The sequence below is a fragment of the Zingiber officinale genome, chromosome 1A, assembly GCF_018446385.1.
Source record: "Zingiber officinale cultivar Zhangliang chromosome 1A, Zo_v1.1, whole genome shotgun sequence".
Lineage (NCBI taxonomy): Eukaryota > Viridiplantae > Streptophyta > Magnoliopsida > Zingiberales > Zingiberaceae > Zingiber > Zingiber officinale.
In genome coordinates, this window is record NC_055987.1 from 188236293 (window position 1) to 188261089 (window position 24797).

Here is a 24797-nt window from a genome sequence, read left to right on the forward strand (position 1 = left end):
CGACGCTCAATGGAACAGTAGCAAGGAGTCGAGCGGAAGGCCTAAGAGAAGGTGATACTGCTAACAGACCCTACATAGTACCCTGCCGAAAATCTCCCCAGCATATCGATGCATACGACAGGCCGGCGAGATGGGAATTCCGTCCGGCCGGCGCATAAAATAAGGGCCATCCGGACGTCACTCCCCGTCCGGACGGACGTACCGGCCTGTGGGGTGGGGAAGGACAAGGACATCTTCTGACAGCTGTCAAGTCCTAGGGCTAGGCCATACTCTAAGTCTGACAGTTAGGTGTTCTCTTGTCCCATCGAATACGTGCTTGGACTGTAGCAGTATGGCGTCAGGTAAGCTTTCTGACAAACACATACCGAGGTATGGGCTGCGGACATGTAGGCACCTCGGTGGATGTGCAGGAACTCTTTCACCACTCTATATAAAGTGCCTCATACTTCGCCGGAGGTACGCGTTCAAGACCTTTGGAGCCACTTTTTTTTACTGTTTGCTTGCCTGACTTGAGCGTCGGAGGGTCGCCGCCAGGAACCCCTTCCCGGTCCGACTTCTGTGCAGGTTCGCCGAAGCTTCGTGAGACTAGCCGGAGATCTACATCGGCGACCCGGAGAGCGCCACGTGCCCAGCATCTGTTGATTCAGCATTTGGACAGGATCAAAGACTAATATACCTAATTACTCGATATTTTCAATTATAAAAAGTCCAAAAATAAATATAATTCCTCTAAAATTCAGCATATTAAATTAGACTTTTTATACCTAAAAAATCTAAGGGATAATTAGAAAATCATGTTTAATTTGATAGAAAATATACTCGATTCTAATTTAAAGTGCTGAATTTAATAGGAATTATATATATTTTTGGACTTTTTGTATCTAAAAAATATAAGGGATAATTTTGATAGAAAATATATTCGATTCTAGCTTAAAGTGTTGAATTTAAGATAATTATACTCATTTTTGAACCTTTTTTTATCTAAAAAAATCTGAAGCAATTAGGTAACGATATTTGAAAGGAGTTGAAGTAAATAAAATTTCGTATGCAGGGAGTGGGAATAAAATTTTTTTAGATATAAAGATTGTATACAAAGTAAAAATTGTGAAAATTTTACTGTAATTTACCATTATGTTAATGTCATTATATCAAATGGTAAAAAAATCAATAATTATTATTTATTATAATAGATAAAATATAATTTTGAAATATAATTTATGTACATTAAATTTGTCTCATGATGGTAGCTGCACTGAGCGTGCGTTTGAAAATTAAAATCCAATTCATGATTAGAGAGACTAATCTTCGTAACTCTCGCTCCAAACTCCAAATTAATCTCCATCAATGATTCAAAAATAATAATAGAAAATAATTTCGAAAAAGCGTATTAGGTAAATTCGATAGTTTGGGGGGCTTTAAAGTTAGTTTACCTACCTACGAACGACAAGGCCGTAAATTCCTCCTGTTGCGTCAAGAAAGAGAGAGACAGACAGAGAGCGAAACGGTGAGAGGGGGAGCCGAAGCTCCATTCTATCGTCTCTCTCCGTGAAGGGAGGGAAGTTGGCACCTTGGACCAGCTCGGCAAAGAATTGTACGTGCATTTGATTTTTGGTTTTCTTTTGCTACCATTTGTTATTGGATTCATCTTGCAAGAAATCGATTTGGTTATTCATTCGTTCGTTTCTGAAAAAAAATAATCGATTTGTGGTTTGCGGTTGCAAGCTTCAGTTTTTTAAAAGAAAAAAAAATCCCCCCTTTTCGTTTTCGTGGTTGTTCAGAGCGATCACAAGCATTGAGGTCGAATGTGTAGCATTGATCCTTTCCTTCGGCTTTGTAATGAATAGGTAGAGAGTTTTCGGTTGAAATTGGCAACCAGGAATCTGAAATCCTGTCGGCATTATTGTATAAATCAATAGATCTTTAAAGCTCCGAACTTTAGATTAATGGAGGCGCGTTTGTCTTGCTGTTGAGTTAAGGAGAAAGCAACCAGCAGCCGACGAGAGAAGGGAGCAATGGAGCGACGAGTTAGGAAACGTGATCGGCTCAAATGGAGCCTGCTTTATACGTTCTCTTGTACCCGGGCGACAATGACGGCCGACGAGGAGCAGGCTTCTCTCGACTGTCCCGGTTACTCTCGCATCATCCACTGCAACCAACCGCAGCTCCACACGAAGATGGGCCTCTATTACACTGGCAACCACATCTCCACCACGAGGTACAACTTCGTCACCTTCCTCCCCAAAGCATTGTTCGAGCAATTCCGTCGGGTGGCCAACATCTACTTCCTCCTCGCTGCCGTGCTCTCCCTCACACCGGTTTCCCCCTTCACTCCGGTGAGCATGATTGCTCCGCTCGCCTTCGTTGTCGGGCTGAGCATGATGAAGGAAGCGCTCGAAGATTGGAAGAGATTTATCCAGGACATGAAGGTCAACCGCCGAAGAGGCGATGTTCACGGGGGTGAGGGGCAGTTCGTCCACAAGCATTGGCAAGACATTCGCGTGGGGGATGTCGTCAAGGTCGAGAAAGACAAATTTTTTCCAGCTGACCTCCTACTGCTTTCTTCAAGCTATGAAGATGGGATTTGCTATGTGGAGACCATGAATTTGGATGGTGAGACTAACTTGAAGGTCAAGCGATCACTTGAGGTAACATTGTCCTTGGAAGATGATGAGGCCTTCAAGGACTTCGCAGGCACTATAAAATGTGAAGATCCCAATCCCAGCCTTTACACTTTTGTGGGTAATTTTGAGTATGAAAGACAGTTGTATGTGCTTGATCCGAGCCAGATTTTGCTCAGGGATTCAAAACTTAGGAATACAAGTTACATATATGGAGTGGTTATCTTCACTGGCCATGACAGCAAAGTTATGCAAAATGCTACCGACTCACCGTGTAAGAGAAGCAGAATTGAGAGGAAAATGGATAGTATAATATATATTCTCTTCAGTCTTCTTGTTCTCATATCATTAATTAGCTCAATAGGATTTGCTATTTTGACAAAGTATGGAATGCCGAATTGGTGGTTCTTGCAACCCAATATTACCACTGGCTTGTATGATCCTTCTAGACCAGCGGTATCTGGTGTTTTCCATCTGGTCACAGCCCTGATTCTTTATGGATATCTGATTCCTATTTCCCTTTATGTTTCTATTGAAGTCGTCAAAGTCTTGCAAGCAACATTCATCAACCAAGATGTTTTCATGTATGATGAGGAGATTGGAAAGCCTGCACGAGCACGAACTTCAAATTTGAATGAGGAGCTCGGGCAAGTTGATACCATTCTTACGGATAAAACAGGAACTTTAACTTGCAACCAAATGGATTTTCTCAAATGTTCCATTGCTGGAATTTCATATGGTCTACGAGCTAGTGAAGTTGAAATTGCTGCAGCAAAGCAGATAGCAGCAGAAGTTCCTGGTACTCCTGAGCATCATACTGGAAGTCAGGATCCGTGGGAGGGGAAGTCACCCTCTCATGGATCATCGGATATTAAATTCGAACATGAGATTACTTGTATGATTGAGGATATACACAAACCTGCCATAAAAGGTTTTAGTTTTCAAGATGACCGCTTAATGCATGGAAACTGGACAAAGGAACCCACTGCAAGTACTATTCTTCTTTTCTTAAGAATACTTGCTTTGTGTCACACTGCAATTCCTGAAGCAAATGATGAAACTGGTGGCTTCAACTATGAAGCAGAATCACCAGATGAAGCTGCATTCCTTGTTGCAGCGAGGGAATTCGGCTTTGAATTTTTTAAGAGGACCCAATCTAGTGTGTTCATCAGAGAAAAATACTCTCCTTCCGAGGAACCCGTGGAGAGGTCGTACTCAAATTTCCTCTGTGCCAATAGGTTTTAGTGTTCATATGATGTAGATTATTTCACCTTACTAATTTAATATGCCACAGGGAGTTCAAGATTCTCAATCTACTGGAATTTAACAGCAAAAGGAAGAGAATGTCTGTAATTCTGCGTGATGAGAATGGACAGATTGTTCTTCTTTGCAAAGGTGCTGACAGGTATGGCAGACTACCAGTAGATTCAGTATTTTATTTTGGTTCAAATAAATTCAGTAGTTTTGTTATTAGATCTATTCTATCTTGGTAAGAAATTTGGATATCTGATTTTATGTTCTCCAACTGTTGAGCAGTATCATTTTTGATAGACTTTCCAAAAATGGAAAAATGTATGAGAGTGATACAAGCAAACAACTCAATGAATATGGGGAAGCAGGCTTGAGGACATTAGCACTGGCGTATAGGGTGCTTGATGAATCTGAGTATTCTTCTTGGAACAATGAGTTTTTAAAAGCAAAAACTACCATTGGAGCAGATCTGGAAGCACAAATTGAGAGAGTTTCTGATATGATGGAAAGAGAATTGATTCTTGTAGGTGCAACTGCTGTGGAAGACAAATTACAAAAAGGGGTAAGCAGTGTATCTTGCTTTGGCACTATCAGTTGGCTTGTACTCCCAATTCTGTTTGACAGTTAAATGTCATACAGGTTCCTCAGTGTATAGATAAATTAGCTCAAGCTGGTCTCAAGATCTGGGTTCTGACTGGTGATAAGCTTGAAACTGCAATCAATATAGGGTATTCCCTTCTAATAATTCACATAGTTGAAGATCTATCTCTACCCATCAATTGTTTGCTTGCTATACTTAGGAAGTAATTTTGTGTTTCTCTTTGCAGATTTGCTTGCAGTTTACTTAGGCAAGGCATGAAACAAATACATTTATCAATTGCAAACATTGAACTACTAACACAAGATCCAAACAAGGTACATATCTTTATAATTTACATTGAATATATCTGCTTATCTTGCTCTGTGCAGAAACTTAATTTTATGGTGGGGTGTGTGTTTACATTTTATAACTGATCAGGAGACAAAAGAAAACCTAATGATGCAACTAACAAATGCCTCCCAAATGATCAAGCTGGAGAAGGACCCATATGCAGCATTTGCTCTGATAATTGATGGAAAAACACTGACATATGCACTAGAGGATGATTTAAAGAATCAGTTTCTGAGTCTAGCTGTTGATTGTGCTTCTGTCATATGTTGCCGGGTATCCCCAAGGCAGAAAGCATTGGTACCATACATCGTGTGATTCTAGTTTTTCACTCTGTTATCACCACCCTTCAATCTTTGCTTAGATCTTACTTCTTTCTTTAGGTGACCAGATTGGTTAAAGAAGGTACAGGAAAAGTTACTTTGGCTATAGGTGATGGTGCTAATGACGTTGGTATGATTCAAGAGGCTGATATAGGTGTCGGTATTAGTGGTGTGGAAGGGATGCAGGTTTGTAAAATGACTAACTTTGTTCGATGTATTGAAGATATCAGATTCATGTTAGAATTACTGGATGTTTCTGTCTTCTGCAGGCAGTAATGGCTAGTGATTTCTCAATTTCACAATTCAGATTCCTTCAACGACTTCTTGTAGTTCACGGCCATTGGTGCTATAAGCGGATAGCACTCATGGTGAGAACCTATAAACACTCAGCATATGCTTTTGCACTTATGGTCTATTTCCTACTTAAAAGTTAAAACTAAGTTATTTTGGATCATTTTTCAGATTTGTTATTTCTTCTATAAAAACATAGCATTTGGGTTAACAATATTCTACTATGAGACATACACTGGCTTCTCCGGGCAGTCTGTATATGATGATTGGTACATGCTCCTATTTAATGTAGTTCTGACATCATTGCCAGTAATAACATTAGGAGTTTTCGAGCAAGATGTTTCTTCTGAAGTATGCTTACAGGTATGTTATAACTGTCATATGAATTATGTTCTTCACCTGTTGGGCAAATAACTGACTGCTTATGCTGCAGTTCCCAGCACTGTACCAGCAAGGGCCTAGAGATTTATTCTTCGGTTGGTACCGGATTATCGGTTGGATGCTTAATGGCCTTTACTCCTCCATCATGATACATTTCCTCAACATTGAAATCTTTTACCTCGGTGCATTCCGAGCCGAGGGCCAGACTGCTGACATTGCTGCAGTTGGAGCCACCATGTTCACCTGCATCATCTGGGCCGTAAATGTGCAAATCTCCCTCATTATGAGCCATTTCACATGGATTCAGATTCTCTTCGTATGGGGCAGTGTTGCTGCCTGGTACCTTTTCTTGTTCTGCTATGGGATGTTGTCGCCGATTATCTCCGGAAATGCCTTCAGAATACTCCAAGAAGCCCTCGGATCTGCACCAACCTTCTGGACTGCAACTCTCCTAGTTACTGCAGTGTGCAACATCCCGTATCTGCTCCACATTTCCTTACAGAGGACCTTCAATCCATTAGATCACCATGTAATCCAGGAGATCAAGCACTACAAGAAGGATTTGGAGGACCAACATATGTGGAAGAGAGAGAAGTCTAAGGCAAGGGAGAAGACTCTCATCGGTTTTACTGCGAGGGTGGATGCCAAGATCAGGCAGATCAAAGGGTCACTGCAAAGGAAAGTCTCATCCATGACAATGCAAAGTGTGTGATTTTCTGTTAAGTTTTTCTCTCTGTAATTTCATTTCTCTCTACCTCTAGTGTTTTTTTTCCCCTCCTTGCTATTTTGATTGTCCACCAAATATCACATTCTTCCCGGGGATGGTTTAAACTTTCCTGAATGTATAAATCCAATTGTACCATATTTATAGTCACGTTGAATTGAAGAGCCATGGAGTTTAGTTGAGATGTGTGAATTTATCTTTTTCAATATTTTTTACATTGTAACTATCAAACTTATATAATAATAATAATTATGATAATTGATAGGTACTAGAAATCATAACTACTATAATATTATAATAAAGAAAAGCGGCTCCTCGAACATGGTGTTGACATCGCTATCTCCTATTGCCACGTGTACAATCCAAGGGACAGCATCAAACTGCGCTGTTCTAGGGGCGGTGGAAGGAGACCTTGTCTTCTCATCCCGGCCGTTGGAGCAAACAGTAAAACGGCCGGATGTCCTTCGCGCCCCGCCGACCATGATGTCACTCTCCGTGTCACCATTCTCCACCCCTGTCAAAGCCTTTCGTATGACGACATCCGCTTCACGATTACGACTCCGACGGTTCACTTTACCCTCTTCGAATTAAATACTAGTTTCGATCCAAGATCGAATGCCCAAATCACAAGGATACGGACGAAGAGCGATCCATCGCCATGTCAATTTTCGAGGTATTTCTTTTGAATTGAATTGTTCTAGCGTGAACAAATATTAAAGAGTTAATTTTTTTTTGTTTTTAAATTTTGGTTGAATTCAGGATGCTGGGCCTTCGGTGTTCTTCGGACGATTCACTCATGGTTTTCACTCTTTTAGGGGTAAAATTTGAATATTTTCGTCGGATTTTTTAGAAAGTTTTGATCTTTGGGGTTAAAAAGTGCGTGTTGTCGGGTGGTGATGGATGTAGAAGCGGTATCGGCGTCGATGTCGACGGCGAGTTGTGCTGGGGAGGAGTCGGACGAGTGCCGGGACGACGCGGCGGCTATGCGGCTGAAGCTGGTGGCGATCGCCGGAATCCTGGCGGCGGGGGTGGCCGGCGTGGCGCTCCCCCTGGTGGGGCGGAAGCGGCGGCTGCTGCGGACCGACGGGGGCGTGTTCGTGTGCGCCAAGTCATTCGCTGCCGGGGTCATCCTCGCCACCGGGTTCGTGCACATGCTCCACGACGCCCAGGCGGCGCTCACAGGCCCCTGCCTCCCTGCTTTCCCCTGGCGGCGTTTCCCCTTCCCGGGCTTCGTGGCGATGGCCGCGGCGCTCGGGACGCTGGTGCTGGACTTCGTCGCCACGCAGTTCTACGAGCGGAAGCACCGGGATGAGGTTACTAGCATCCGGACCGCCACCGCCGCCGCAGCAGCAACGGCGGCCAATACGTCCGCAGAAGAAGAAGAGTCTGGAATCACCGTCGTGCTCTCGATTCCGCAGGAATCCGAATGCCAATTCGCCGGCGAGAAAGATCCGTTACTCATAACCAGCCGCCACAGCCATAGCCATAGCCTCGGCCATGGCCAGGAGGAGGGTGAAGAACTGCCGTCGCACGTACGGCATGTGGTCGTATCACAGGTTAACTTCCGATCAAAATTCTTCCTTTTCCCAAAAAAAAAGAGAAAGAAATTCTTAGATCTGTAATTTTTTGCACATAATTAGATACTCGAGATGGGGATCATCTCGCACTCTATGATCATCGGGCTTTCCCTGGGCGTGTCGCGGAGTCCCTGCACCATAAGACCGCTGGTGGCGGCGCTCTCATTTCACCAGTTCTTCGAAGGCTTCGCATTGGGCGGTTGCATCTCTCAGGTCGAATTTCGAACGCATACGTTATTTTGAACGACAAGTACACGCGCGCGCTGACGCTGACAATCGAATGTGTTGGAACAGGCGCAGTTTAGTCACTTGGCTTCGGCGCTGATGGCGTGCTTCTTTGCCATCACGACGCCGGCGGGAATCGCTGCGGGAGCGGGCGTGGCGTCGTCATTCAACTCGAACAGCCCTCGAGCGCTGGTGGTGGAGGGGTTGCTGGACTCGGTGTCGGCGGGGATTTTGATATACATGGCCTTGGTGGATCTCATCGCCGCGGATTTACTCAGCCGGCGATGGAATGGCAATGCCAGGCTACAGGTGGCGTCCTACGTCGCCCTCTTCGTCGGCGCCGGAGCCATGTCGATCCTTGCAATATGGGCTTGACAGACACATATGAATCCGTGTCTTAGGACTGTACGTACATATATAATTCACTGATATTTGTTAAGTTTTTTGTTCCCTGCACTTTCTGGCATGCAAGGCCCAAGTACAGCTCTATGTTCATTCTGTTGATACTTCCAGATATGAATATTGTCCCCTTTTCCGCTTCTTCTTCTTACTCTCTTTCTGCTCTCTGAGTAAAAACAGCATAAATGAATACTGTCAGCACTGTAAACACCTCCGATTTACGCACGAGATCTCACCCAATTGATTGCTGATAAGAAATTGACTGGCACCTCTCAAACATAACACGTATACGTTCCACTAAAAATCAATAGCATCTCAACAATTCTACAATTTCTCTCTTAATGTACTGAAATAATTTAAGGAATCAGACAAAATAATGCGACCAGCCCCTTCTGGACGACATAAACCGGCTATTTTGCCCGCAGTAAAGCCAGAATCAATTCCTACCTCAAACTCAAGCAAAACTTTTAGCAGTTCTATTACAGTTTGATCGAAGTACATTGACATACTTTGGTATATATTTCATTTCCGACGGATGCAGCTGCAAGAACCGAGAGAAAAATGACTTGTCAACTGGGCAACAGTTTATCCTGCTATATGCTATGTTGACTTCAAACTGGAAAACCTCGTAGACGGGAGGAGTGGTGCTTCTTCATCGACCATAAAAGAAGTAACCACAGCATCATTCCCACCTACGTTGACGTTATCTCCAAATAAATCTGACGGCTTCTTCTCCAGCTTCCAATCCTGCAAAATTAGTTGAAACCCCGAAAACATCTAAGACATTATAGAATAACAACATGGCATGTGCAATCCTGCAATATTTTCAATATTATTTTTTAAAGAAAAGTAGGCTGCCTTTTCCCATCCAAGCTCAGTATCATCGAAAGAAATTGTCAAACTTTAACTGGAAACAGAAAGTAGGATGCCAAGTTACTATGAATGTTAGGCTTATATGTCATACGAATAGCATGATTATTCCAGATGTAGTTAAATGTTGTGCTCTATCGTTTCTAATTTCTAACCTTCGTTGCCCTTTCAGGAGTGCTTTCTGTAGGAAATTGATTTGACGCCCGAACATCCTTGACCTTCAGGTAGTTGTACATGACAACACCACATAGAGCTAGATAAATCGAAAGCATTAGGAAGAGATAAAAAAAACATAAAATAAAATCAGCTACGGGGGAAAACGATTTTAAGAAATGAAACCAGAGCTTACCAATAGCATAGCCAATTATATTAAGACCAGTAATTGCCGATTCAGGAAATATAATTGTAGAAAGAGCAATTAAAATCCAGTCTTTCAGAACTCCAGCAACTCTGATAGTCACTGCTCCAGTTCTACCAATGACCAAAAATATAGAGAAGTTCAAGGCCAATGCACAGACAGCATTTGAGAAAAAAATCCAGAAATTAAACTGGATTTGTGAAATCTCAATCCCTGTCTTCTCCAATACATACCAAGGTACAAAAAGAAACATGAAACTGCAAAACAAAATCCATTTGTAATGATTGTTGCAATTGTTAATTAAAAAAATGAAATGAAACAAAAATGAAATACTGCAGTTCCTTCTAAGAAAAAAGGAGATAACATTCACACGTAAACAAAAAATTTAAGCAGTAATTATCTTTCAGCAACTGTTTCAGAATTTACCCAAAACACGTATCATTATTAATATAGGAATAAATTATTTTTTTTGCATTGATTAAAATTTTGTTTGTTCACCCTGTATAGCAACCCTATGTGCTATACGTTTTCTGCGCTAATGAATTCAATTCTTTTGACTATAGAATTTGTTGGTTGACCTTAAACCTGTGCATAACATTTCATCCTATTTTGTATCATTTAATCATCCAAATAAATATCTGCAAAACATAAAATCAACATGCATCATGCCACAGGTAACAAATCCTTCTAGTCTTGGTGGTACAATCACAATGAGAATCGAAGCTATGCATCATGCTTATTTTTCTCAAATTGGTATTTCAGCAAAGAAATATCAAACAGTTAACAGCGAGACGTTCAAGGAAAGGGGAAAAAAAACCTATGATCTAATAAATGAGGGCATTCATGCTTATAACATACCTGCAGGGTGCTATGTAATATAGACTTGTAACAGGATTTAGGGTTAGGCCTTTTTTCTGGAGTAGCACCTGAGTTAAAACCAGCCTTAGAGCTTCTGCAAATATACCAGTGACCTGGTAAGCTGTTCCAACTACATTAAAGTAAATCTCCCCATATGATGAGATTGCAACACCAATGCTGACCAGCACCATATTCAAGAAAACGTCACATCTTAATTTGTCAGTTCCACAAATAACAGCCATGATAAATGTTGCAACTGGCACTGCAAAATGTTCAAATTCAAGAACAGTGACATAGCAGTATTCTGGTTGACAAAACGTAATGGTAAAAGGGCAAGGCACTCACTCAAGGCCTTCAGCATCTGAATAAAGGCAACTGAAATGTGCAAATAAGCTGTATTTCCAAACCTATAGCAGAAAGTATTAAATATTATTTTCAAATAAATTGCTAATTATGTTGTTCCTACTTTTGATCGATTTGAATCTTTGAAGAGTGACTAATGATTAAAATCAATGATGAATTTAAATGACCAAGTTAGACAAGTTTGTTTAGTTTATCTATTTAGATTCATTAAATATTCTAAGGCTTATATCCAAAAGATAGTCAAACAATATAGCAACATGAAGAATCAACAAAGGATGATGGAAGCAGAAGAAATCAGTTCAATGAAATATTTTCTCACCAACTATTTTATCCTCTACACAAAATGGTGATTTGAGCATAAAATTCAGAGGAAAAAATGAAAAAGATAATTAGTCAAAATAAAAGTGCCAAAATCATTTTTCAAACAAATGAAAAAGATATGCATGTACCATGACAAAAACAAATTTGAACTTTTAGGACAAAAAATTTCCATTAGTCTTGACCCACAAAAATAGCATTTGACTATAAGGTAAAAACCAGCTATTTGCAACAGTGGTCGTTGATTTATCAGCATACAACTGCATTCACAAACCTTTAATCAAACAAGCAATAGTTGAATGCAAAACCTATCCTTAAAACAAACTTATTAATGATTAATTAAGAACTTCCAAACAAAATAAATAAGACCCCAAAAGTAATATTATTTGAGTGGTGAATTGGCAAATGCCACAATTAAGGAATATGATAATGTGATTATATTTTTATAAATTATTGAATAAAGTTGATTAAGATTTAAAGAAAATCATTCTTAAAATAACAAAAAAAAAAAATCTTACCAAAGACTTGAGGCAAAGAAAGCACTAATAGGGATGACACAAGTTGCATATCTGCAGCAATTAATAGAAAACATTAAAGAATGAACAATACAATAATAGATATGTGAGTTATAAACCCTTACATTTGAAAAGTCATCTTAACTGGTGCCACAACCTGCCAATCAACAAATAAATCGAAGTGAATTTGGTTGTCATCTGAAACATGTATAGTGAATTTTTGAATTGGAAATGCAAGTCAATGTTATCTCAATAATACAAAAGCTGACATTTTCTGTGCACAAACTGATCAAGTTATGATATTTTTGTCTCACAGAATTTTCACATTAGAAGCTGTTAAAATTGAGAAGAATTAAAAAGCAAGAATACAAGAAGCATGAACTTAATACAGGGCTGTGAATATTATGACTCTGATTATAAAAACAGTAAATATACTACCAACTTTATTAAGCCTTTTAACAATGCACCTAACATGTATAGCAGTTGCTTCAGTTTTCTTCATCAACAAGTTTTTCCTCACGTATTGTTTCCTCTTTTGCATTAACAATTAAATATTGAATGGGCCAAGATTTGGGTGTTTGCTGATACATTACTAACCTCCAACATCTTGTAAAATCAGAGAATTTTAAAATATGTCTGGATGCAAAATCAAGGCTAATTGCAGCCTGACCATCATAGGTTATGAGGGTGGCTCAACGTTTAAAATTTTCACTTGGGATTTGTTACAACATTACGGTACCATGGCAGAAAGAAAAATAATTAAAATGAGTAATAAATCAACAGCATAGTGCATTGAGAGTCAGTATGATACCTAACATACTAGCAAGAATTAAATAACTTGTGCATTACTCAAAACTAGGCAAATGTATAAGAAGATTCAAAGTATTGTTTTGCACTAGAATCCAGTTTTCAGCCAAAACAACACAAATTTGATATTATATCATGCAAACACTCAACGTGCTTCACAGTGTTTGAGACCAAGTGAAATGATTTTTATATCTGAGAATACCCTTACACTTAGTTTGCCTATAAAGGCAATCAAATTAAAATTTTGAAACAAGTTACAAAAAATATAACTAACATCTCAGCTTATGATTATCCTCCCCAATGCCAAAATGAGTATCATCGATCAAATGAAAGCATTAGTTCTTGTAACATCATATTGAAATTGGTCTAGTAGTTTCCATGACGAACATTAAAAATTGCTCCTGGAACATATTCCCAGAATTAGAATTGATTGCTCCACTGAAAAGGTGGGCATCCAGTTTTTAAGAATATCAAGTACTGCTCCAAGAAAATCTTGTTATGCGAACCATGCAAGAGTTTTTCTAATGAAAAGATTAATTACTTATTCTTTTTTTCTGAAATAAAACATCTCCTAGCCCACAACCAATAAGGAATCTTGCATCAAGAGCCCAGAAATATTAAAAACAAATGTTAAGAAATATAGATTAATAGCCATTGAACTTCAATTTATGCAAGTGCTATGACCTTCCATTTTGTTCGGATGTTAAACTGTTAATTTTTCAAAACTAATTACAATGGATGGATAACTTTGAATGTCCAAAATCAAATGTAAAATTCAATGAAAACATACAAGTACATAAAGGAAGAAATATATAGAGCAAAGCTAACAAGAATGAAATCATAACAAAAAGAGATACAATAAGATGGGAACCAGTTAAATCAAGAAAATCAATAGCTAGATGTGCAATTAATGATAACATCTTCTATGCATACCTTGAAAACACGAACAAGGAAGAATGCTACTACACCAGAGAATCCCATATGAATCATTGTAAGCGTTATAGGGAAGGGAAACTTGAAATACTTGGGAGATAATACCCACTGAAAATATAAAAATATATATACATAAGAAAGCCATTTCAAATTGGACATGGATGACTGATCCTGCTTGTCACTATAATGATGCTTATCATTTCAAAATAATATAGCTAGTCAGCATCTAGAGGTAAAGTTCCTAAGTTTGCAATAAATTTAAACCATTCATAATGAATGATTGGAAGTCATATCATCTAAAAACTTGACGTCTAATATTTCAGTGGTATAACAAGATACATATTCCCATTAAATTATTCTTGGACAACATTACCCCAAGAAAGTAAAACAGTCATGTGTATGACTTGGTGAGAGAATGTCAGAAAAACCATTCTTATGGTTGGTGCAAGACAGGATTATCAGGTTTTTACTTAAAAATAGACCAAAATGTTCTTTATAGGAGAATGCTAAGTCAACAAAGTCACAACAGAGAACAAATTAAAAAAAAATTAAAAAAAAAAAAAAAGAACACGATATACGACAATGACAAATAATTATATTAAATCAAATATGTAACTTTAATCAGACTCCTCCCTCTTTTTCTTAGTTTCTTCGGATGCTTAACTAGAACAGGTTGTCAAGTGTCAACTGTGACCAGTTAGGTTTATTAGAGGGAGAGAACGTGAAAAGTCACAAAGAATGCGGTCATAATCAAAATTAAGAATGGAAATAATGTAATGGAATAAAAATATTATGAAACTGATCATTTTGATGATGGTTATGTTCTCACCCAAAGTTCCATAGCATGGAAATTAAAATTACATTTAATGAAAATTAAAATCTTATGAAAAGATATCAAACATGGATTTTAAAAGATATCAAACATATAATTTCCATGCATTGGGAAATGAAATTCAAGACCCAAATTATGCCCTAAAAGATCAAATATAAAATCTTGGAATTACGTACTTGAGAGATCTTTAGAGTTCAAACATAAGTACCTTCTTCATACTTCAAGGTGCTAGTTTGCTGTTAGTGATAAGAATCTTCTTTACAGTAGAAATTAATTGCTAAGTGAATATATGTCATGTTTATCACAAAATTTGCATATGATTTGTAATAAACATTAATTTAAAATCTGAAAGAGAAAAGGTGATATACTACATTAGCAACCAAATGTTCAGATACATAGCTATAGATTTATCACGCACAAGCTGATAAACTATAGAACCTATGTACCATATATATTTGCACATGCAATTATGCAACATGATTACACATGTGCACAAAGTCCAAAAAAGACTTATAAAACCTAGCTAAGAAGAACATGAATTGCTTCAAGTTCATTTATTTTTCACAAAAAAAAGAAAGAAAGAATTTAAGTAACCCATGAAACAAAAACACTTTACCTTGTTATACAGGATAACTCCAGATGAGAGGCATATGTAAATAAGAAGATACAGGTAAGTCAGCAATAGTTGTTGGCTGATCAACATTCTCCCTCACTCTTTTAGAAAGTTCAGTTTCCCGGTTCAGAAAAGCTTAATTAGTTGGCAACTTGGATGGATGAGCTATGCATACTGTTGTGTTGGTTGATTTAGCAAGCCTCTTTATTGACAACCTTTTAAGCACATCAATATTTAGCTAATTATTCCAGGCAACAAGTTTTACTCGAAAAATTCAAAACACCTGAAATCAGAAGAGTAAGCCTCAGGAAGCAACACAGCACACTGAATATATTGAAACATACAACAAAAGATGAGGCATCAAGTTTAATGCCTAGCATTAAGACCCTTTCACCAGCATGACTGTTGAAATTTTCATCATATATGGCATGGGAGTACTATACTAGTAGCAAAAATCAAAAATATGAAATGCATATATGTGGATTCTGCCAAAATTATAGAAAGGTTAAAGTGCTGGATTAGAAAGTAAGTTGGCAAGAACATGTAGAGTACATGAACGTTTCCACCAGCTCACTTTCAATGATTGGTTCATAGCTATTGTAAATTGGCGAGAACTGATTAATCACTTGTTATAGGCTTGCCTTTGTGGCGGGCATGTAAGATGTTGAAAAAGACAGTAGAGTGACTAAACAATAATGGAGGTAGCAGATACAGAAATCAGTTAATCCAGCTAAAGTTATATAGGGTCAAAGAGCAAAACATAAACCACGATAATAAAAACCTAATGTACAACTAAATTAGTTGACTCAGACACATTTAGCACAACTGCAAAACAATTTAAATGCTGAATTTAACTGACACTCATCCACACTTCATTTCAATAGATTATCCACCTTGCAATTGTAATAGGGTTAATAAAAACTTTAGTAGTTTTTTAATTTTGAGGTTTAGAAACCTTTTCACTTTGCAAAAGAAACTCTCTCTATAATCAAACTACCATGGGAAATTGCAGTTTCCAATACTTGGACAACAGAAGCTAAAACAGTTCAAATTAAACTGAAAGACTTCTGTATGCACTAAACTTAGAGAAAAAAATTATTTGCAATGTCCTTCCAAAATAAAATAAGAATAAAACTAGATGCCAAATACATGAGATATGGTTACAGAACCACTCAATTTTAAACAGAACAGAAGCCCACAAGCCAACCAACTCACCAAATTGGAAGTCACATCCCCAAATTTCCACACACTAGTACCTGATGATTGATGTGGATTGGCTTGGGGTTTTTTTGTTAGTGTAAAATGCCAGCCAAAAGGCAATTTATGACTCTGAGATAGTAACTAGTGATTTCATCTTCAAAGCCAAATAGAACTGAAACCGACACTTCTTTTTATAAGGTAGTAGCAGGTAAACACATTCACATGATTACGGAAGACAGAAGTCTAACAACTACATCGAAAGACAATTAAGACCAGCAACTTCCAGAATACTCAAGAAACTCTCTACAAAAAGCACAATAGAAAATAACCAACTTAATAACTGGGTTGATAACATGAAAAATCTTGATGATGAACGCTCACAAAATGCAAGTAGACCCCTTTCCTGAATTTGTGAAGTGAAAAGGCGCTATAAAAGAACATTCGTAAATCCCACCTACAATTATAAAGAATCAAAACAAAATCTACTGGTTTCCAAAGTAGAGCATGCAGATCCCAAACCCTAGCATTCGATTCGGCAGCAAAGACAATCAAGATCTTCCACCACGGCTGGAACTAAAGTGAATCTAATGCCTGGATCTCGCATAGGGATACCACCAATGTGGTTGTTCCTCTCGCAAAAGAATCACAAAAGACGTAAAGAGCACAAAATACGAAACCTGTGAGTGCGCACCTTATCCGGAGACGAGGAAAGCAATAGTGGAGACAAGATCTACAGCGTGACGGCGTGCGAAGGAGCAATTAGGGCCTCACCGACACCCACAACCGCCTAAGGTCGGAGGAGACGCTGAGCCGTCGCCTGTGATCGCTTCCGACAGAGAGAGAGGAGCCGGGGTAACGAAGCGAAAGCGACGGGATCCAGAGTCGCACCGCACGCTCACCACTGTGAAGAAGAGTAAGGTCGGGGTCAGGTTGGCCGGTCCGTTTACCGTATAAACCGTAAGTGGTCTAGTATCCTTTTTTATAGGAGAGCAATTATCCCAATCGGACCCAGTATTTTTAATTTCTCCAATTAACCCCTACATCCGGAACTTTTTGGATCATGTGGCAATAAAAATAGTGATTTGCTCGTCTGTCCCACTAATCCGTCCTGGATTAATATAAAAAAGTAAATTATTTACTAATCATTAATACAAGTGGTCAAAATATGATAAAAAGATATACTTAAGTTTCGATTTCAAAATTTTATGTGACAACACTTCATATATCAATCATCACACCGACTTAATTTTGAAACACGTCCTTAATTTTGCAAATTTTCTAACAACATACTCCTTGTATTTTATTTCTCACTATGTACATCGTATTTAGCACGTTTTTACACAAAAAAAAATAATAAATTATTTTTACTAACAACTTGATTAATAAATTTTGACCAATTTTTAGCTTCGAAGTCTTGAGTATAACATTTTGCAAAAGTAAATGAATATAATTTTATGCTGAAAATATACTTTTCAGTTCATTTAGTATTGGTATTTAATCATCGTGTTACAGCTCTGAGATTCTCTACATAAGCAGCAATAATCATTCACTTTCTTTCATCAGAAACACTCTTCAATATAGTGAGAAAATTGAAATCTCTTGGAAAACTGATCCATAAAATCATCAAATTCCTCATGACCTTCGAACACCTGTCGTCCTTGTTGCTTCCACTCCAGCAGTCTATGGTGAAGATCCAACTTCATTTCTCCTGTTGCAACTGCATCGATCTGTTGCTCCTCGGGCTTGAGCAGCATTCTGATGCAATGTATCAGATACGTACCAGTCTTTTGTTTCATCTGGCTAACAAAATCAATCCTATCGTCTTCGCCATCAAATAACATCACTGACATGTCCTCAATTGTCTCTAACAAATCAAACACCATACGAGCACCTCGAATAGCGCATTTGCGTATCTCTTTTGATTTCATTGTTTTTCCAGTGGCAGCATATTGCAGCAGCATCTCACATCCTCTTTCATCTAGACAGTTGGGTGACACGAACAATAAGCCTATAGGAACTCTTGCAAACAATAAATTAGGCTTCATGGTTTGGCCATCTTTTGATGTTAATACAGCTTCAACATCACTGTTGGTGATCTTACTGCATAATCTAACAAGAATAACATTAAAGTTTTCAAGCCATGCTTGAATATCCAAGCTACTGATTGATTGAAAGGTCAAATGACGCTTTGGGATATTACTGACATTTGGTATCTTCAGTTTTTTAGTGCGGCAAAGAACATTTTTGAATCTGATATCTGTGTCTGCTCTTTCTTCCTTGGCAGATTTTAGGTCATGTTTCAAAATATATGATTCTGATAATTCATCTATACCTTTTACCAGTATATCACGAGCTATATCAGCTGGGTCTAAAATCCAGGCGATGAAGTAAATAGCAGCATCATGCAGTTCCACGTGATTCACTGTCTCGGTTCTCAAAATACTATGTAGAGATGAAGGTAGGTGGGCTTCGCATCTACTTTTCAAGAAGATTAATGCAATTGCAAAGTGGAACCAAACAGGAAAGTCCAACAAAACTGCCCTGTAAAATAACATTTTGAAATTGGTCGATGGTCAGTGCATATCATAACTGAAAAGGAATGATGCTCCAGCTAACAGAAGATAGCATGCACTTACCAGGCTGAATTGCAACCAACTAGATCAACGAAATTCCCATGACTGCAACTATTCTCTGAAGTCAACAAGGAAGCAACTATTGCCTTTATGTAACAAACAAGATGCAGGAAACTTTTGCACGATAACTGCCCAGTTAAAATGGCCAACAGTTCATGATGTCTGTTGGAGAAATAGGCATAGGAACATGGAAGCTTCAGTCCCACATCAGCAGGCAGTTGCCACCACATAGGCCTTGATAATATATCTAGTACCGATGCAACAATTCTGACCTTAAGATCAAGTGAGGATGCCAAACCCCTGACAAATGATCCAGTACTAAAACACATGCAAGAAAATAACCGGTGCACAAGAAGAATACATTAACACATTTTTGGCTCATGGCATGGGATTAAATAGAGTAGAAATGATATATGTATTACATAGTTTGGTTCATGAAATGAAATGGAATAGGACATTCACAGGAATTCTTTTAAGAGGAAGAGAAAGATGGAACTGGTGAACTTACAAGGACATAAAGATATCAATAAAAATTGACAGTATGATATCTAAAGGGGATACAGCAGAGAAATATGGCAGAATTTAGTTGATTTTCTTAGTCAAACTTTGAGGACAATTTAAGGGCATGATTTCATAATTATATACGAAAGCCATAGTGAAGATGGAACTTACGTGGATAGGAACCATGTATGTAGCATGGATCTTGTTTCTAGAAAGACAGTAGAAGAAGTTACTAGACATATTATCACATTACGCCAACTAACCCGATCATGCAATTCTTTCTTCAGACACAGGAAAGGTCTTCGAACACATTCCTGTAATATTTCTGAGATGTCTTGTTTCAAAATCATTGGATCAAGATACCAAAAGAGTAACCTATCACAAAACAAGAATAAAGGGAAAAAAAATCAATTAGGAGAGGAGGCAAATTTTCAGTTGTCAGTAGTAAGATTTATCATCAATACAACAAAAACATAAAAGATCTCTTCCGTAGGATCTTAACCCAAATCATAAAACTAGAAATTAATGTGATACAAAAAACTTTCATTGCAACTATATGCTGCTAAATTCAAACAACTTTCATAAAGTTCACTGCTTTGTTCAAATGGGTGCTGCCCACCATATATGTACTGTGTAAACCTGTGATGACCAACCACATAACAGATGCAAGTTTAGCAACTGTATGCATCCTAGACAATTGAAATTACTTAACAAACTATCTTTGTTGAATAAAACAATCTATACAAATCCTATCATGCACATTTAAATAAAGTAAGAAAAAGCACAAGAGTGTTTCAATATAGAACCTCAAGAAAGGTTATAGAGTAATAATGTTCTACCTAGTTAACTAATAGATTGATATGAACACCCATCATGACAATGTGATGAGTACTAATAATGCTAACAATGTTTCAAAAAATCTGTAACATTGAATTATAACAGTATGATAAGTTCACTTTAAGCAGGAACACTAATTTGTATCATTTTTTACAGTTTCAATATGCACTACACCTATACCGAATGTAGGATGACAATAATATTGGGAAAAAATGCTGCAGATCTATGCCATAACAATTATGTTATTTGGACTTTAATTATATAGCATAAGTCTTAGTTGTACAAGCTATCATAAATTATAATATAGCTTATGGATACAAGTAAAATATTTTATAATAGCTTATGTTAACTTAAACATTATAACCTAATCATAGTTTTTCAATATATTTGATATGAGCAGAGAGATGCATCGAACTCCATGTGATAGTTGGCTTCTCTTCCTTTTAACAATCTGAACAGTTCACTCCACCTCCCACGCAACATTGTTGAATTCTATCACCTATGAAACCAGTAGCAGTAGGCAGGTTTCCTCCCTCCCCCACTCATTCTCATAGAAGTGTCTGGTTGCCTGGACTCATTTCATATCCTTATCTGTGTTGTTGCGTGTTGACATAGGTATGGGAAGGGTAACCAGTAAATGCAAGTAACATCGGATAGGACAAACTAGGCAAAGAGGGATCTGTTATCCCAAGCTTGTATTTCAGTTTGATGAAGCTAATAGGTTTTAGCCTTGGATTACATATGTTTCTAAAATATGAATGATCAAGATAGAAAAGAACTGGAACTAATCAACCTCAACAAAGAGAGGAACCCATTGGAATATGTGTTGTTGAGTAGAATAACCCAATCAAAGTCTGTTAAATTGTTGGCTGTGTGTATCTATTGTGTACCTTCTTTTTTCATGTTCCTCTTTCTTTGAAACTGGTAATATTCTAATAATAAGGAAAATGTTTTCCTTAAAAATGATAACTAATGGCAGCACATAAAACCCATCACTAATCACCACAGAAAAGGACTGCATGATTAAAAAGAGCTATTATTTCAATTTAGTGAAACCAGCATGAAGACTCGGAGCACATAAAATTCAATGAATTTTAGCATGATGGGTGATAACATTTGGCCTTAGTCTCCAACATTTATAAAATTATGGTAAACTAGAACAGTCATTTAAATTCAGTTCTGTAAGGAATTGGAAAACTCAATTGATAAGAATAGTCCTGTAAGGGTAAGTGATACCCATGCTGACTAAAGAATGGGTTCCTTAAGCATACCTCATTTGAGATTTATTTCCCACATTGGGCGTTTCATTGGACAAATTGCAAATAAGCTTTGAGAGTTCAGTTTGCAAATCAAAATACAAGTCTTTTTCTTCCAAGGAGCCTATGGATGATGAAGGAAGTAGATTTTGACATATAGACGATGATGTCACAGCCTTTATTGTAGCATATAGAAGTGCATGGGAATCTCCTGCACCTGAAGAGAAGTAATGAGAAAGGCAGGAAGTGTATACAAACAGTAATAGAAAGATGGACTACTGCACAAAACAAATACAAAGATGAACCTGGCTTATAAAATCCCAGTAAAAAAATTTAAACAATCAATGCTAGTGATTTTTTTTATGATGTTATTCTGTACTTTTATACTTGACAAGAAATATTTGATGACAGATCAAATGATCAATGACTAAGAGAAAATAAGCGAGAAAGATAAGGATATAACTGAGGGTGAATAAAAATCAAAGGTGCGATGCAAGAGAAGCAACTCAAGGTAGGAAAGAAAGAAATTCTTAGTCCATTACGTTTCAGAAATGAATAATCTATATCAGTATGGCCTAGGCAAACAACAAGCAATAAGATAGTTTAATTACCTTCAAATAAGATTCACTGATTGTTTCTAAGATTTAACAAACAATATACAAAAATGAGGAAAATTGTAAATTTCAAACCGTATTTTGGTTCAGTGAGTAGAAAGATCGTGCTTAATACATCCCTTAGGAGTCCAGCTAGCGTTTGTTACATTTCCCATGGGGTTGTAAGAAGCATCAAATAAGTCATATCACTATAAAACTTCAATATTATGGCCCTACGGGTCACATATTATATTGCAAGATAACCTTTGAAAGAATGGGAACTACAGAGCATAGTAAAAATGATAAAATGTGGGAAGTTAGAGAAAAGGCAACCTAAGAAATCTAGTAACTCAACAAAAATAATTTAAGTTTAAAAGAAAGGTAAGGGGAAAAAAAAGATGAGGGCCGAACCACAATGGCCGCTCAAACAATTCAAAACGTCAGCGCAAACTTGTATCAAGCTAACACAATCTCTGGTAGAGAACGAGGTCCCAATCCCCAAAAATTCCTCATCGTTACTACCTAGAGCCCGTAAAACCTTGCACGAAACGGAGGATGAAAGCATGCTAATCATGGAATCAACGAGGCACTCGATCCTAACTCTGTGCAGCTGGAAGAACAACAGAAGCCATTCAGCGAAAGCACCATCAAGCATCCAGCGACTATGCACAAGGAAAAGAGAATATAAAAACACGGGAACACCTCCGAATCTCTGAAGCACATAAGGGAGAGCGCTGCGTTCAAAACCCTAAGCCCAGAGTCGTCGTCATAGCCGAGTGAGGCGGAAAGGGAGGATATAGCCGCCGTTGTCTCAGCAAATCCTTCATCGTCGTTGTTGCCGGCGGCTCCCTCTCCTTTGAATCCCTGAACGCGGGAGGCAATCTTCGCGAAGACGCGTACAATTTCGGCCGGCGAAGCGGCCATCGATTGGAAAGGGAAAGGGGAAAGGGGAAAGGGGAAAGGGCGGGAAAAGACAGGGCGTTTAGAGCGCCGTCGCGTTTTAAGAGCATCCACCCACTGTGGTATAAATGAGAAACCTCCGAGTCGCTTTTTCATGGTTTTTATTTTTTTTATATATTTTAATTTTTTTTTAATAATTAAAATGAAAAAGAAGAGCAATAATTTTTAGTCGTTGTTCAACATTTTAATTTAATTATTTAATACATAAAAAAAATTATAAATATGAAATTTATTTCATTTATTCCATTGTTATCTTTACTCTCAACTCATTTCTTTTTTTCATTCCCTATTTGTATTTTAGATGGATGAAAATCTCAATATTTCCTTTACGAATCTTTTGAATTCTTCAAATATGGAAGGAAATACATCTTTTCAAAATACTCGCACTCCTCCAAATATCCAATATCCTTATATTTTCTCTCACCCACAATATCCTCCAAATGTTCAAAATATTTCATATGTTCTACCAATATTCTCCAAAATTTTTAAATTCCCAAAGTTCTCAAAATTTTTTGCAGACGTGGAATCCAAGTAACGCCGCCCCAGCTCCATTTGGTATGTATCCATCCCAAGATTGGTCAGCAATGGGTAGCCAACTTAGGATGTCTTATCCTTACGTATTTTCTCCTACTCAACCACTTGTCATACATTTGAATAAATCAAGAAGGGCAACTATTGATCCATCTATCAGCGACAAAGAATCTCTAACACCATCATCTGTTCCTGCAACTCAGTTGCCACCACACTCATCACAAGAGGAGCGTGAAGTTGAGCTGGAGGGAAATGAATCGAAACGAAGATTTTGGTTTCTCAATGAAGATGTGGTCATTGCGAAGTCATGGGCAACTACAAGCATTGATGTAATCATTGGTAATGACCAGAAAGATCAAGTTTTTTGGAAACGTATAGCTGATTACTACAACAAACATTGCCCCACTGGATCTATGACGAGAAGTTATCAACGGCTGAAATCACATTATTATAGGTTTGCACTAATGGTAAATGAATTTTCTACAACTTATAATAATTTTTATACTCATCGGCAAAGCGGTTGAAGTGACGAGAATGTGTTAGAGAATGCATTGAATATGTGGAAAGCCAACAACAAAGGCAAGGATTTTAAGTATATGCATGTGTGGAGGGTTCTCAAAGAATATGAGAAATATACTCCATAATCAGTTGCTCATTACTCTAACAAGAAGGCAAGGACATCCGAATCAGGGGGGAAACACTTTAACATTAAATCCAGATACAAGTGTTTGATTTAGATGACTCTGAAATCCGCATTCATCCTATGGGGTAAAAGGCAGCGAAGAGAAAGGGCAAATCTAAAGCCAGAGAAGGCAACGCAATAGAACATAGCATTGACAAAGAATGACAAGATATTAAAGAATATTAAATCCAAAAAATGACTTTATTTACATAAGGATTATGAAATTCTTATGAAAGTCAATTTTATTTACATGAAAAAATGGTAGAAAAAATTAAACAGAGACATATCTTGATATAAATAAGTTTATGTTTATTTTTATATATTATTATAATTTATGTTTTTCTTTTTATTTGATGCACTGTAATATTTATATATATTTTTTAATTATTAATATTATTTCATGTTAATTTATAAATTTAA

General features: G+C 37.7%; 4 protein-coding genes across 7 annotated transcripts; 2 read left to right on the forward strand and 2 right to left on the reverse strand.

Moving 5' to 3' along the window:
* Positions 1-1451: 1451 nt before the first annotated feature.
* On the forward strand, positions 1452-6698 carry LOC122038753 (probable phospholipid-transporting ATPase 7). 2 transcript variants are annotated; one of them, XM_042598674.1, is made up of 11 exons: positions 1452-1591; positions 1977-3826; positions 3913-4023; positions 4155-4431; positions 4509-4597; positions 4697-4784; positions 4888-5097; positions 5181-5306; positions 5390-5488; positions 5583-5774; positions 5845-6698. In XM_042598674.1, the coding sequence occupies exons 2-11, from the start codon at positions 2013-2015 to the stop codon at positions 6502-6504; spliced, it is 3666 nt and encodes a 1221-aa protein (XP_042454608.1). In that variant the 5' UTR covers positions 1452-1591; positions 1977-2012; the 3' UTR covers positions 6505-6698. The 2 variants fall into 2 exon arrangements, with proteins under 2 accessions (XP_042454608.1, XP_042454609.1); XM_042598675.1 differs by having other exon boundaries at positions 1458-1591; positions 1845-3826.
* Positions 6699-7048: 350 nt separating this feature from the next.
* On the forward strand, positions 7049-8857 carry LOC122038755 (zinc transporter 7-like). Its single transcript, XM_042598676.1, has 5 exons — positions 7049-7189; positions 7276-7333; positions 7423-8072; positions 8157-8306; positions 8388-8857. Exons 1-5 carry the CDS (start codon positions 7175-7177, stop codon positions 8691-8693), a joined length of 1179 nt encoding a protein of 392 aa, XP_042454610.1. The 5' UTR covers positions 7049-7174; the 3' UTR covers positions 8694-8857.
* A 123-nt stretch (positions 8858-8980) lies between these two features.
* On the reverse strand, positions 8981-17330 carry LOC122038756 (probable sugar phosphate/phosphate translocator At3g17430). 2 transcript variants are annotated; one of them, XM_042598679.1, is made up of 11 exons: positions 17076-17330; positions 15188-15467; positions 13740-13847; positions 12125-12156; positions 12003-12053; positions 11149-11210; positions 10804-11065; positions 9937-10202; positions 9743-9840; positions 9343-9464; positions 8981-9258 (listed from the first exon to the last, which is right to left on the reverse strand). In XM_042598679.1, the coding sequence occupies exons 2-11, from the start codon at positions 15272-15274 to the stop codon at positions 9240-9242; spliced, it is 1107 nt and encodes a 368-aa protein (XP_042454613.1). In that variant the 5' UTR covers positions 15275-15467; positions 17076-17330; the 3' UTR covers positions 8981-9239. The 2 variants fall into 2 exon arrangements, with proteins under 2 accessions (XP_042454613.1, XP_042454611.1); XM_042598677.1 differs by having other exon boundaries at positions 8981-9464.
* Positions 17331-17805: 475 nt separating this feature from the next.
* Positions 17806-23195, reverse strand: LOC122038757. 2 transcript variants are annotated; one of them, XM_042598681.1, is made up of 6 exons: positions 22907-23195; positions 22727-22814; positions 21627-21828; positions 19690-19893; positions 19021-19317; positions 17806-18925 (listed from the first exon to the last, which is right to left on the reverse strand). In XM_042598681.1, the coding sequence occupies exons 1-6, from the start codon at positions 23126-23128 to the stop codon at positions 17944-17946; spliced, it is 1995 nt and encodes a 664-aa protein (XP_042454615.1). In that variant the 5' UTR covers positions 23129-23195; the 3' UTR covers positions 17806-17943. The 2 variants fall into 2 exon arrangements, with proteins under 2 accessions (XP_042454615.1, XP_042454614.1); XM_042598680.1 differs by having other exon boundaries at positions 22616-22814.
* Between the last annotated feature and the right edge of the window lie 1602 nt (positions 23196-24797).

Coding starts and splice junctions, on each gene's coding strand:
- LOC122038755 (XM_042598676.1), top strand. Junction 7,334..7,422: donor TGGTTTTCACTCTTTTAGGG/GTAAAATTTGAA, acceptor TGATGGATGTAG/AAGCGGTATCGGCGTCGATG. Junction 8,307..8,387: donor TGGGCGGTTGCATCTCTCAG/GTCGAATTTCGA, acceptor GTGTTGGAACAG/GCGCAGTTTAGTCACTTGGC.
- LOC122038756 (XM_042598677.1), bottom strand. CDS start 15,274: ATGTTGATCAGCCAACAACTATTGCTGACTTACCTGTATCTTCTTATT. Junction 13,848..15,187: donor GAGTTATCCTGTATAACAAG/GTAAAGTGTTTT, acceptor TTATATTTTCAG/TGGGTATTATCTCCCAAGTA. Junction 12,054..12,124: donor GTTAAGATGACTTTTCAAAT/GTAAGGGTTTAT, acceptor TAATTGCTGCAG/ATATGCAACTTGTGTCATCC.
- LOC122038753 (XM_042598674.1), top strand. CDS start 2,013: ATGGAGCGACGAGTTAGGAAACGTGATCGGCTCAAATGGAGCCTGCTT. Junction 4,024..4,154: donor CTTTGCAAAGGTGCTGACAG/GTATGGCAGACT, acceptor ACTGTTGAGCAG/TATCATTTTTGATAGACTTT. Junction 5,098..5,180: donor CCCCAAGGCAGAAAGCATTG/GTACCATACATC, acceptor TTCTTTCTTTAG/GTGACCAGATTGGTTAAAGA.
- LOC122038757 (XM_042598680.1), bottom strand. CDS start 23,128: ATGGCCGCTTCGCCGGCCGAAATTGTACGCGTCTTCGCGAAGATTGCC. Junction 21,829..22,615: donor TTGTTTGAGCGGCCATTGTG/GTTCGGCCCTCA, acceptor ACTTCTCTTCAG/GTGCAGGAGATTCCCATGCA. Junction 19,894..21,626: donor GGAAATAAATCTCAAATGAG/GTATGCTTAAGG, acceptor GTTTTGTGATAG/GTTACTCTTTTGGTATCTTG.